This window comes from Drosophila gunungcola, chromosome 3R (assembly GCF_025200985.1).
Source record: "Drosophila gunungcola strain Sukarami chromosome 3R, Dgunungcola_SK_2, whole genome shotgun sequence".
Lineage (NCBI taxonomy): Eukaryota > Metazoa > Arthropoda > Insecta > Diptera > Drosophilidae > Drosophila > Drosophila gunungcola.
This window is the reverse complement of record NC_069139.1, coordinates 6,918,208-6,931,474: the sequence shown is the minus strand read 5'-3', so window position 1 is coordinate 6,931,474 and position 13,267 is coordinate 6,918,208. Positions and strand designations below refer to the sequence as shown.

The window sequence follows — 13,267 nt, the reverse complement described above, 5'->3', positions numbered from 1 at the left end:
ACACTTTGGACAAATATTAAAACTAATTTCGACGAAACTAAACTAGAGTAATAACAACAATCATATATGATATACATATATAACATTTTTATTTGCAAAATACTTATAAATAATACGTAAGGCTTTTTAATTCTAGGTTACTCTGCTAGTTTAAGAATAATAAAGATCACAATTTCGGTTTTGAACCTAATGGGAAGTTCGCTTTGCTTCTAAGACCTCACATTCTGCCGGATCCAGATGTCATAGGCAGCCACATTTGTGTAGACACCGGGCCAGTCCTTTAGGCCGCACTTGTAGCCAAAGGACACGATGCCCTCGAGGACCCAGGAATCGCCGCGGAATCGCATCAGAGGTCCGCCGGAGTCGCCATCGCAGCTATCCTGCCGAAATTGTCCGCCGGCACAGAGTTGGGTGGATTCGACGGCGATTTTGATCTGTGAGAATCTCTGGCGACACTTGGCCGGATCCACATAGTTGAGCGATACCTTCTGCTTGATGGGACTGCGGGCCATTTTGAGAGTACGTCCCCATCCGGCCACAGTAAATTGCTGGCCCGCTTGCCGCACTTCCGGACCCACAGCCGAGGGCAAGCAAATAGGTCGAACATTGTCCGAATAGCGAACATTTCGCTCCAAGCGAATTAAACCAATGTCGTGAACTTGATTCTTGGACTGCTCGCTATATCTTTCATGAGCCCGGATCTCCGCGAAGCCCAATCGTTGGACCTCCGGGGCGCAACTTCCTCCGCCGGCTGGACAATCGACCGCAGTACGTGTGTCATGCTCGCCCAATCTCACGGAGGCACTGAAACAAAATAAGAAAACCATTAATGAGCATTTAAGCCATTAAACACTAGAATTAACACGCTAATTGGTGCTTGGTGCTTGGCCATTGAGAGCGGGACGAATTGAGAACCCGAAAGCTAAGTTTGTGAGTCATCAAAACAAGTTAACAAGCGGCAATACACCTCGCATCTAATAAACATTTTCAAAATTAGTCAAGTCTGGACTTGGGGATTCCTTGGGACTCGTTTAGTGATTTAGTCCAAGAATGCAGGCAGGTTCGTGGAAATATCACTCAAATACTAGTGAATAAGCCACTTTCGCCCACCCAGCGGAACTGGATTGGAGAGTAGTCTGAATATTCATAATACTGGAACCGGCTGTTGGACTATTGAACTGCCGCCCATTCATGAATCGGTTCGCGTGGTCTATTGTAAATCCCCTAATACTGTAGTCACAAAGATCTACAATCATTTATTATGTCGGCATATTCGGGATCTCTTTTTAAAAAAATTATAAGTAAGGTGGCTTTTAAAATCCCATAACAAAAATCAGCTGTCTAAATCTTAGGGACTTTTATAAAAAATGTTTATGTACACAAAACATCAAAAATCACTTCCAAATGTTAAAACGCAGTTGCGGTCAAAATGAAAATCCCCTATTCCTTGATTTATAAATATGTGGATACTATTGTGGTTAGAGTATATGCAAAGCAAAAACTTTTAGTAGCAAAGTAAACGTTACGAACATGTATTGAGCCGTTAGAATATTTTAACAAATTAAAAAGCAGCAGCAGCAGTTTTCTTACAAAACAAATCCTTACCAAAAATTCCCCTGAACTAAATACCTAACTTTATATACTTACAGTGGTCCGATTTCTCGTTCGATCCTTCCAGTTAGACAATGGGCTGCTGTGAGGACATAGAGCTGATTGATTAGGGACCCGGCGCAGCTGGGAGACAAACCCCCCCAACGATTGCGGTACTCCAAAAGCACCATCCATGGAAATTCATTGAGATCAGTGTCCTTGCCATCGTAAATTCGGTTCCTGATGGCCACGCCCCCGCAAGTGGGCGGCTGTGGAAGAAGGCTAGAGCCATCACCACCAGTCGAAGTGCTCTGCACGGAGGTCCTGTCGCTGGCCTGCTGAGCTCCAAAGCTCCAGGGACGACTCTCCTGCCTGGGGAAAGCAAAACTGTTCGGCCCCTCCTCTTGCCAATCTCCTCCGAAGCCATCGTAGTCCGGAAAAGTGGGTGTTCTGCGCTGGTTCCTCACATAACCAGTGTCCTGAGTGCAGCAGACAAAGGGAAGATTATTGGCGCCCTTGCCACAGGCCGACGACTTGATAAACTGCTTCTGCAGATCGGTCAATCTGTCCTGCTGCAACACAGAATAGAGGGTCTGGCACTCGTTTATGGGCACACAAAGTCCCGTCCTCTGGTTGGGATTCAGGCATCTTGCATCTGCAAACGAGATAAATCCATTAATTAATCTGGTTCTCCAGGGGATGCCCCGAAATGCACGCGCCTCTTCTGACATTCTTGCGGCTGGATCAGGTGCTCAAGTCTTCGCAGTTTGATCATGACACACTCAAAGAAATATTAAGATAATCTATTTCGCCTTGCATTATATAATGAAATTAAAATCTTAAATTTTTAGCCTCGAAATTGGAACTAAAACTGAATAAATATTTGCATTTTGAGATATTAAGACTGAACAAATATCTTTCTTATAATTTGACTTTGAGATTTAAAATTTAGCTTGTAAAAAATATTTTTGAATTATGGCAGGTTTTAAGTTAAATCAATTATTTTGTTTTGCTTAAGGATGGCAACTATTTAAATAAATTTTGCTTATGTTTTAAAAAGCAATATTAAAACTATTAAACTATTACATTTTTGTAGTATTGAAAATTAATTTAAATAAAAATAAATGTATGTAAAGTGATATAACAAAACAAAATAGAAAACAAATAAATAAAATCATATCAAAATTATATTAGTACTAAAATTCTAGAGGATCAAATGATCATAAAATAATGCTGGGAAATAAAAAAATCTTAGGTTTAACAAAAGAAAATTCACAAAACACGTGCAATATATCCCCGATTATCTTGAAAAAAAAATATCCAGTGTCATAATCGCCTGGTAACTTTTCAAACTGATTGGGATTTTTATCCTAATTCCTCAAATGCAGTCACATCTTGACCACAAATCACTTCGCTTGGGGCACTGCCCACTTCTACACTTGACGCGTGTGCAATGTTCCCGGCCAACAGGTCCAACCGGCTCAATTAGAAGTGCACTTGTGCGCTTTCCCCTTGAATTTGGGGATTTTTCAATGGTCAGTGGACCGTTTAAAATCCGCTTAACACTCACACTGGGCTCTGGCCTCGTGCGCAATCAGAATGCAAAGAAACACCGCCGCGAACACTTTCATTTTTGCAAATATTTTTAGTAACAATAACTTCCGAGTTGGCTCGTTTCCAACTGACCGATAAAACAGACTGTGAGATACCTGGAGTAAGGCCGGGCTTTTTATAGCCGTGGCCTCAGCATCGTCGACTGCGCTCTCGGTTCTCGAGCGTTACTTTAGATCAGGTTTATCAATAAGCGCCACTGTTCTCTGCTCTGCGGTTAAATCAAATTCAAGTGGCTAGTATTATGTATATTTATCTCAAAGATGCGTGTCACTGGGTGACACCAAAGGCTTTCAGTTCCAAAATGTTGCTTAGGAAAACCTCTCTTTTTGGGGGCAACAAACTTAGGGATCCAAAGACCTCAAGTCAATGCTGCTGGCTAGGAATTCCAGATCACGTCATAAACATTTGACCAACAGGAAGCAGTCTAGTTCTACCGGAGTTACTCATCAACCAGGCATGCAATATATGTTCTAAATAAACTCGAATCGCTTTATGACGTGACAAATTTAAGGGTTTATTTATCTAATTAGGTGCCTGCATCCATTTTGTGGGTTTGCCCGTTTGTCATACATCATCTGCAGAGCCCTGTACTCGTGAATGATATGTATATGGCAACTATATCACGCAAAATCCACCGGCAGAACAAATTCTGTCATTCCCCGGGACGCCTGGTGGTTTACCAGCTAACAAGGTTCTGTCCGGTGTCGTCTACACATGTAAACCAGTTCCTAATGCGAAGAAGACTCTAAAAAAATTTCCATAAGTACGGGAAAAAAGAATGAAAATAAGAAGACAAGAAAAATTATATTCATTTTTAGTTAATATTACAAAACTAATAATGGTAACTCCCTGATTAAGTTGTGAAATTTGTTTCTAGAAATTGTTACTTATTAACCTTTCTCTGTGTAGCTTTAAATGAGCTTCGAATTGGTTGTTTGTGAGGCATATCTGACAACAACAATCTTTGTGGTATTTAAGAGTCAGTTGGTAAACGGAAATAACCACGGGATACATTTCGGACATTTGATACTTTTATCCATTTGATTTCAAAGGCTGAAAAACCACGGCAAACCCTTTAATTTCCTGACATTTCCCTTTCGTTTGCGGGTTGTTAACGGGATCAACATGTTACCGCAAAAAGGGTTGAGCAGACGGCAAAGTTGAAACGCAGCACGCGGAAAATGTCAGCGCCAGATAAACGTAGTCTTTGTGCCCCGGAAAATGGGCCGCGGGTCATAAGTTTTTGGCTTTGTCCCGTTTCGCGATGTCTAATTAGGCATGAATATGTAAAAAATTCAGCATCCGCCTGTTAAATGGAGAAAAAAAAAAGGATTTACAACCTGACAGCGGTGGGATTCGAACCCACGCCCTTTCGGACTGGTGCCTAAAACCAGCGCCTTAGACCGCTCGGCCACGCTGCCGCAACGAGGCGCCATCTGCCACCCACAAAACAAAAGGTTCTCAACAAAAACAGTATATAGTTTTCTATATTTAGAACAATTCTATTTCAGCAATTACTCTCTGGTAATTGTGTTTATAGTTACACTCACGCTAGTCTAATTTTTCAACAATAAATACTTTGCTTAATCGCTAGTAAAAACTTCCCAAAAGTTTTGCTATTCGGATTTTTTGTTTAACGTTTTAAAAGAAGAATTAGCAGCACATGCACGTTAATCAAGTAAACAAAAATTAATCACTCTTCTTAGGTGTTAAGCAGACAGATTAATAGACAGGTTCTTAAGCCACAAAAACCCATAAACATTTGCCAAACTAGAGCAACAAATGGCACAATTAATAACAATAACTTTAAACCAGGTTTCTTTTATTATTGATTACCACGAGCAATCGTTAGAACCTTTGTTTCTGAACTGAATAATATAAGTGATACACGTTAAAAATTAAATATAATTTTGCACCTGTTAAAAATTATATAAATAAATACTAAATATTTATTGGGTATTTTATTAGCACCTGGTAAGAAAAGACAGATTAAATATTAGAAAAAAGTCTTTGTTATTAGCATCTTATGCCTAAAAAACTGCAAACCTTCGTAGGAGGGAACCAATTATTATCAAAATTTTAAATTCTTTAGCTAACTTTTGAAAGCAAGTAATGAACAGAATATTTATTCAAATTGTTTAAAATCCTGAACATATTTTTTTGCGAGTTCTAGTCAAAGGGGATAATTCACTCTTTACGTTTATTTAATGAATTAAAAACATTAAACACTTTCTTTGTATAAAAAAAGTTACAAAAAACTGTGACAGCGGTGGGATTCGAACCCACGCCCTTTCGGACTGGTGCCTAAAACCAGCGCCTTAGACCGCTCGGCCACGCTGCCTGTTAACAGCTTGTGTCAAAAGAGTAAGTTCAAGATAGCGGCTATAGAGCTCACATTCAACTCGATTGTTGGCATAATTTTGGGGTTGATTTCCGAGCAGTGTTGCCGAGGCTCGTTCAAAAAAAGTAGTAAGAATACAAGTAGGTAAATATATGTAGTCAATGCATGGGCGCCTTGTTTGAAATAAAGCTAAATTTATTTATTCTTCGAAAAAACACTAACCTATTTTTTTTAAAAAACTAAATAAAATCATTTCACCACATTTCCTTGGTATGGACCGCCTTCTGAGAATACAAGGCAGCTCGCAATGTCGTTTATTGTTTAGCATTTTAGTATTTTGCAAAGTTCACCATCCAGGTTATTTATATCCGCAATAGTCCAATTCGCCAAAAGGGCTATAACAAAGGCAAATACTTTACGAGCGACCTCGTCATCGAAGCGATTCTAATTCATTGACAAACGCATTTTGATTTTGCGATAATGAAAGTGGGGGGGTGGGGTTGCAATAGTAGTTCGGGACACCTTAGACTCAAACTTCCCCTATCCGTTGCCATTGACCCCCTTCTGAGGTCCTGAGGTCGCACCCCGCTTTGTTATTTTACGATTTTAGCATTTTGCTAAGTTCGCCAAAAACGTAAAAAAAAAGTATCTTGTTGTTATTGTTCCACGATTTGCATGCCCTTACGCAGAGTATTACAAATCCTAAATACATTATGCCACTCTAAATATAAAATGACACTAAATAGAATTATTTTTATGAAGTAAAACAAAATAAGATATTTTATATATGAAAGATACGGACAGTTTATTCTTCAAATTATAAGGATATTATTAATTCTTTAGTTTTTTAAAGTTTCACATCTAAAAGTATACCAATATTTAAAGCATCTTAACCAATAATGTTTAAGGAATTCACTTTAAAATATATATACCCACGATTAATAATAACTTCTTTCTTAACAAAATTAATTAACTCAATAAAAATGTGTAACAAAAAAATTAAAATTCAAAAAAAATTAAATTTTTTTAATTATTTTGTGGGTAAAGAAAAATCCAGCTAGGGTATTGAATATTTCCTGTTGCATTTCCGAACTCTACCACCGTTTTTATAGAATACAGCAGCAGAAGCTATAGATTTTATAGCCTTTTTATGTGGCCATAGTTTCGCTTTCGCACTGGCCTTTTACGAGCGTTTTATAACTTGTTTACATTAGGCGAGTGAGCTGGCGAACACCACCCGAAATGTCACGTTACGGAAGTGCTGGGAATCATTTTATGCAAAAATCTATCAAATCGCTGGCGGGCTGCATAAAAATCGTCGTAAAGCGATGGCTTGATTAAGAGCCATAGCAGCTGGCATTGACTATATATATATATTGATGTAGATCCGAGATTGGAGCGGTGCAACGAAGCGATTTCCCAAAACGATTCTGTGGAGAATCGAGGATTAAGTGGATTAGATATCGACCGAGCGGATCCGCTTTTAAAGCTGCCAATGGATGGGATGAGGCAGGTGAGTCGCACAGTGGCGACTGTGGTCCTGCTCCTGCTGATTTTACCCCGACCAGCAAAACTGAACATAAGGATAGATAAATCCGCGGAGCTTGAGAAGATTGAACATAAAATCGAATATACAATGGGATCCATGGAAAGGCAATCGGAAGCGGGCAACGAAATAGATTTAGAAGATTCCAACCTTATATCTAAAACATTTGTGAGCTAAGATCCCGTTGATAATTTTTTAAAACGTTTAAATTTTACTTTACTTTACTTTTTCCGGTTTTTTTATTAGGCGCAGTTAGGAACTTATGTGACAAAAGAGACCAAACGTCAAAGCAACTTTAACTTTAAGCTTCCCAGCGAAACAAAAAAACTAATTCTGGATATCTTGTCAGGTTTATTATAATAAAGAACTAAGTTTGACAAAATTGAAATAGCCTATATCATATATTAATATATTATGTTCTAAAAAAAAATAGCAAATTTCACAAGACTAAGAGCTAAATACCATCTGCGTTTCAAATCAAAGCTAAGTGCATCGAAATGATTTTCCAGTCCAGCCCTATTTGGCTTTATATACCTCAAGGTAGTTGTACGATGACAGCCCTTTTATTAGTATATCTAGCTCCCATACTCTTGTTTGCTCTACACATCCATGGAAAAAATATCTTCTCGATGGAACAAACTAGCGAGGAAAACAATCGGAAAATGGAAAAACAGTTTGTGAGCTAATTACTTTCAGAACCTGAAGAGTTGAATTATCAAAAGCCATTTCACAGTCTAATTTAGAGGGCCATGAAAAGAAGGTGTTCAACATCAAACCCGCTAATAACGCCCACATTCGATTCTCTTACTACCTTCCTAAGGGGAAAAATCCTTCGACTTCCACTGGCAAGAAGAAAAAGGAACCCGAGTATTTTCTTAATTTTGTTTTTAACAATAATCGAAAACCCAAAAAATCGCTGGATCGAAAAACCCTCTCCAATAAACTGAAAATGCGACGAACTGGTAGGCGATTTCTGCCCAATGGAATGCCCAATCCTTATAAATATTTTCCGCTAAAAGGCGAGGATATGTAGATATAAAAATCACTATCTATTGTTTGGTTTACTTTCTCAACTAGCCCGGAATGTTTACTCACTGATAATATAAATAACTTTATACTGCTTATTCATTCACAAAAAAATAAGCCGATAAACAGATGGATAGGAACAATTTCACAGCTATTAAAAAATTTGGGAATCATAATTTGTTATCAATACATTTTAGCGATTAAAAAAAAAATTAAACTAAGACTGGAACTTCAACTGTTGAAGGGGAACTTTATGAGAAATACAAATTGTACGATTTTTCATTAACTATATATGCACTTAAAACATAATTGAGGTATTTAATCAAACACCGGACACTTTTCAGATAATGGCCAAGACCTAGGAGTCATAAAATTCCTTATCTTGTATTATTTTGGGTACTTTCCTTCCGTGACCACCTAGACTAGAGGAAATAATTGTTAAAAGTCATATAGGGTTTAAAATGGATCGATCACGAAGTCGGTCTTAGATAACAACTTTGGACTTTAGATAAATATGCAATAATTTTTTTGGTATAAAAGGCAAGCAAAACACCGAATTATCTTTAGTTCGATATCAAACATGAAAATAATAGTAGTCAGTCTATTGTTGGCGATTTCCCTACTGGAACATCGTGCAGTCAGCGCCAAAAGTGTTCTAAATACTTTGGTAGGATTTTTTTTTTTTAAATAAAGAATTTCAAATTAAAACAAAATTGTTAAATACTTATTTTAAGGCCAACGAAATTGGTGCAGATGCCTCCGCTTTGGGTGATGAATTGGGAGAAGAGGTTGGTCAATTTGGTGAAGAGGCTACCAAAACCGGCATTGCATATGGCAAGGCAGCGGTGGGTATAAAATTATTTAAGATTTAATTAAACAATGTAACATATTTGTTTTTCTTAGGAAAATGCCTCCTCCGGTTGGCAGCTTGGACGGGATGGCAATATTTTCGGTCACGAACTGGGAGATGAGGGCACTGTTTTAGGGCATGAGGCCTCAAATAGCGCCATTAACTTTGGACACGAAGTCTCTCAGGAAGCGGTAAGTTAAACCGATTCTTATGTTTGTTAAAACATATTTAAGAGGTTGTTATTTTTGTTTTATAGGAACAAGCTGCCAGTGCCGAGCTTAGTTCCTTGCTAAACCAATCCGCAGTAAGTTAATCTACACAGCAAAGGTAGATTCAATAACTGAAATAATATTTGTCTTTCGTTTATTGCCTTAGAACTCCTCTGGCTTAACAAAGGTTCGTTTACTTATTTAACCCTTTTTAAACATTTTAGCTCAATTGTGTAGATCCAATATCACATTTTTACCCACTTTACTATTTTTTAGAAATCTGTCATTAAGCGAGAAATCGTGAGCAAAGAAAATCCCTCCGTTACCTGTGCTTGCACCTGTTCAAGTAATGGAAATGTCACTAAAATTGCAAATGCGGCCCATGATGTAGCTAGCGCTGCTGGTAAAGTGGCCTCGAGTGTTGCCGGTGCCGCTGGAAATGTAGCTGGGGATGCTGCAAGTGCAGCTGGAACTGTTGCTCATGATGCTGCCGGAGTTGCCTCGAGTGTGGCTGGAAGTGTTGCAAGTGCTGCCGGAAATGTTGCCGGAGATGCAGCAAGTACTGCTGGAAGTGTTGCAAGTGCTGCTGGAAGTGTCGCTGGAAGTGTTGCAGGTGCTGCTGGAAATGTAGCTGGAAGTATTGCAAGTGCAGCTGGAACTGTAGCTGGCGATGCAGCTAGTGCTGCTGGAAATATTGCCGGAGATGCAGCAAATGCTGTTGGTAGTGTTGCAAGTGCTGCAGGAAATGCAGCTGGTAGTGTTGCAAGTGCTGCCGCAAATGCAGCTGGAAGTGTTGCAAGTGCAGCTGGGAATGTGGCCGGTGATGCAGCTAATACTGCTGGAAGTATTGCTGGTGACGTGGGCAACGCTATTGGTGGTGTTACAAATGCCGCTGGAAATGTTGCAGGTGATATTGGAAATGACGCTGGAAATATTGCCGGAGATATTGGAAAAACGGTCGGCAACATAGCTGGAGATGCAGCAAATGCCGCCAGCAATGTTGCGGGAGATGCAGCTAACGCTGCTGGAAATATTGCTGGTGACGTGGGTAACGCTATTGGTGGTGTTGAAAATGCCGCCGGAAACGTTGCAGGTGATATTGGAAATGCCGCTGGAAATATTGCCGGAGATATTGGAAAAACCGCCGGCAACATAGCTGGAAATGTAGCAAATGCTGCAAGCAATATATTCCACGAAATATTTTAGAGTGCACATAATAATTTCTACTTCATTATTCTAATAAACGAACGAGCAAATTAATAAAACAGCCATTTTAAATTTACTTAAGCACTAGCTCTTTAGATTATCTAATTTGATATTTGTTTTAACTGCTGAACAATTACGCTGAGTTTATTTTTGGCTGCCTGATATAAGGACACTCTTGAGATTGTCGTTTAACGATTATATAACATAAGATGTATCGTAAGGAATACCCTTAAATTCAGTTATGATTAGTAATTAATCAATCACAATCAAAATTTTCCGACACTCAGCTAGGAATCATTAACCACTTAAGTGTGATTTGTTTTTATTGGCGGCGTCAAAGAAGTCGGTAACTCCAACATAGTCTTTCCGATAAGAATGGCCTATAAATACAGTGTGGCAACCAGAAGTGATTCAGTAATTCCTTGAGCTCACGAAAAGCAACAACATGCAGTCTTCAACAATCTTAACCATTTTCGCCATCGTCCTGACGGCCCAAAATGCCAAAGCTGGCACTTTGAACTTTGGATCCCTAATGGGCGATGTTTCCCAAGTGGCCATCGCTGGGGAGAAGGTTATTTACCAACTGGAAAACGCTGTAGCTAGTTTCCAATCGAATTTCGTCCAGCCAACCACTCTGAATATCCTTAGTGATATGGGAAACGCCTTGGGTGATCTGGCTGTAAGAAATTAATTATTAAAAAAATCATTTAAAAATGTTGTAATGTGTTACTTTGTAGAACGCCAACACCAGTCCGAGAGTGAAAGATGATTATATGCAATCCGAGGCTACCAATCTTTTGGGCGATGTCCTGGCTGGAGTTGGTACTGACCTTGGAGATTTGGCAGTAAGTTATAAATTTCACATAAATAGCCTCTGAAAACTTAACTTCTTTCCAACCTTCTTAGAATGCCATAACTAGTCTCAGCGTTCAAATGAAGACCGGTCCCCAGGATCGCAGTCTTTCGGTAAGATAATAAATAATAAACATGAAATAATGTATTTTTTTTAATTTAAAGAGATATCACCGATAAGTTTTTTGAAGAAATATTTTAATGCTTATTTATATCCTACCATGGTGTAGTCTATATATTTTTAAATTAAGCTACAAACATAAAATTTTGAATAAAATAATTTATAGTTTAATTAAGCTTTATTATCTAAATACCAAAAACGATGACAAATTTACCTTTTCCCTAGTCTGATGGCGCTTCAATCATAGCCGAAGAAGGGGTAAGTTTATCAGACAAAGATATTTTAAAACTTTGTTAAACATACTAAAAAATTACAATTAATTTACAGGCTGTCAGTGCCAAGACAATTGCCGCAGCTGCCGATGCCGCTATATAAAGCAGCTAAATGCTGGCCTAGGCGATCTGGCTGTAAGTGGTACTTAAAAACTGTTGCTAATCTGATGAGTAATAAACAATTTTCCCCCTCGCAGAATGCCACCACCAGCCTCTGAACAACTTTCAAGCAGTTCAATTAACAAATAAATATTCAATCGCATAAAAAGCTTAGTGAGTGCTTCTTTTGTGTTCCAATTTAGATAGAGTTCATCAACAAGTTGGGCCTCAATTAGTTGTGTTGTTTTGAAATCCAGAAACTGTAAATAAGGTCGGGTTCCCAATCGAAAATGCGTGCATCTGCTCGTAGTTCTAGATCCCTCGATCCCCAAAAGTGGGTTCGTATCAAAAATGGAAAAGGGGTCAAATGATACGTGAATCGAAATCGAAACACGTGATTGCCAACAACATTAGGGGATCAAATTTCCAGAAAATAAAAACCCTTAGGAGAAGGAGGAAGCGCCATACACACATGCCGGTTTTTGAATAATTTTTATTATGACAAGTAGGTTGCTTTTGTTCCTCAAGCCACGATAAGTAGGTCATCTCGAATGGGAATGGGAACTATATGGGGAATTCAGGGACAAGGTACGAGGGTCACTCCACTCCGGAAGACATTATCCGGGCTCCTCGTCGTCGTAATTCTTGTGTTTCCCGAGGCCTGCCATTAAGTTGCTTTATCGAGCGGCAAATTTCGATTCTTCCTCCTCCGCTTACACACGATCTACTCTCCCCCAAGGAAAAGTCGTGCCAGACAGCTACAGACCTGTAATTATGAAAATTAACAAACATTTTGGTAATTAATTTCGGCAACCCTTTGGTCGCCTCCTAGCTTCACGGCACCCATAATCCCGCATCAATTAAAATGCACAGGCCGTAATCTCCACCCACTGAACATGACTGACTGAGGTGCGTGAGACCACTGGCTGAATAAATTTTTTAATAGACGAAAATTGACGGGTATAGTTATCAGGGAACAGAACACGCTTTGAGCTCGATTAATTGTATTTAAAAATCCGAAGTTATTTAAAAATGTTGGAAAAACTAATATGATCTAAACTGTAAAGCTAAACTATTTTTTTTACTCTAAAGCATTATACATCGCTAGTAATATATCCAATATTTTAGGGAAGAAGAAAATATTTTTAGAATTTAACTCTTACATCCAATTTTGTATTCAAAATAATTTTTAAACTTATATGTAAATAATTTAGTAAAACTGAATATTTTCTACTTATGGCAAACCTTTACCTAATAATTATGTAATAATAGTTTTAACTACTTTAATTACTACTTTGTCAAATTGTGGTCGCTATTAAATTAGCCCCGTCAAAGGGTATAAATATGATAATAGAAAACGTTTTTAATAATTTGTGACACCTTAGTCCGTCAGCGTTTGGGCCATTAATTGGCGGTTTGACAGCTGAAGACCTCAAAGCGGAATCCACGGATCGCATTCGGTTGTTACCAGTTGTGTGGGTGTGCTTCGGTAATTGAATCACACAGCCCGCTTCACTTGCTCACACACACTTTCGGCTGCA

At 38.6% G+C, this 13,267-nt stretch overlaps 4 protein-coding genes, 1 long non-coding RNA gene and 2 other non-coding genes across 7 annotated transcripts; 4 read left to right on the top strand and 3 right to left on the bottom strand.

Moving 5' to 3' along the window:
• Positions 1–128: 128 nt before the first annotated feature.
• On the bottom strand, positions 129–3,295 carry LOC128252755 (serine protease 7-like). The gene is made up of 3 exons (XM_052980794.1): positions 3,161–3,295; positions 1,648–2,245; positions 129–804 (listed from the first exon to the last, which is right to left on the bottom strand). Exons 1-3 carry the CDS (start codon positions 3,219–3,221, stop codon positions 210–212), a joined length of 1,254 nt encoding a protein of 417 aa, XP_052836754.1. The 5' UTR covers positions 3,222–3,295; the 3' UTR covers positions 129–209.
• A 1,250-nt stretch (positions 3,296–4,545) lies between these two features.
• On the bottom strand, positions 4,546–4,625 carry Trnal-uag (transfer RNA leucine (anticodon UAG)). Its single transcript has one exon. It is a non-coding gene; the product is annotated as a tRNA-Leu (tRNA).
• An 840-nt stretch (positions 4,626–5,465) lies between these two features.
• Trnal-uag (transfer RNA leucine (anticodon UAG)) lies at positions 5,466–5,545 on the bottom strand. Its single transcript has one exon. It is a non-coding gene; the product is annotated as a tRNA-Leu (tRNA).
• A 1,052-nt stretch (positions 5,546–6,597) lies between these two features.
• LOC128252872 (uncharacterized) lies at positions 6,598–7,479 on the top strand. The gene is made up of 2 exons (XR_008267350.1): positions 6,598–7,259; positions 7,338–7,479. It is a non-coding gene; the product is annotated as an uncharacterized LOC128252872 (long non-coding RNA).
• Positions 7,480–7,650: 171 nt separating this feature from the next.
• On the top strand, positions 7,651–8,515 carry LOC128252854 (uncharacterized). Its single transcript, XM_052980997.1, has 2 exons — positions 7,651–7,768; positions 7,825–8,515. Exons 1-2 carry the CDS (start codon positions 7,721–7,723, stop codon positions 8,122–8,124), a joined length of 348 nt encoding a protein of 115 aa, XP_052836957.1. The 5' UTR covers positions 7,651–7,720; the 3' UTR covers positions 8,125–8,515.
• A 127-nt stretch (positions 8,516–8,642) lies between these two features.
• Positions 8,643–10,458, top strand: LOC128252745 (circumsporozoite protein). Its single transcript, XM_052980749.1, has 6 exons — positions 8,643–8,784; positions 8,852–8,962; positions 9,021–9,158; positions 9,224–9,271; positions 9,343–9,363; positions 9,453–10,458. The coding sequence occupies exons 1-6, from the start codon at positions 8,698–8,700 to the stop codon at positions 10,380–10,382; spliced, it is 1,335 nt and encodes a 444-aa protein (XP_052836709.1). The 5' UTR covers positions 8,643–8,697; the 3' UTR covers positions 10,383–10,458.
• A 151-nt stretch (positions 10,459–10,609) lies between these two features.
• Positions 10,610–11,965, top strand: LOC128252827 (uncharacterized). Its single transcript, XM_052980930.1, has 6 exons — positions 10,610–11,061; positions 11,120–11,227; positions 11,289–11,348; positions 11,581–11,613; positions 11,683–11,762; positions 11,825–11,965. The coding sequence occupies exons 1-5, from the start codon at positions 10,828–10,830 to the stop codon at positions 11,728–11,730; spliced, it is 483 nt and encodes a 160-aa protein (XP_052836890.1). The 5' UTR covers positions 10,610–10,827; the 3' UTR covers positions 11,731–11,762; positions 11,825–11,965.
• The last annotated feature ends 1,302 nt before the right edge of the window (positions 11,966–13,267 follow it).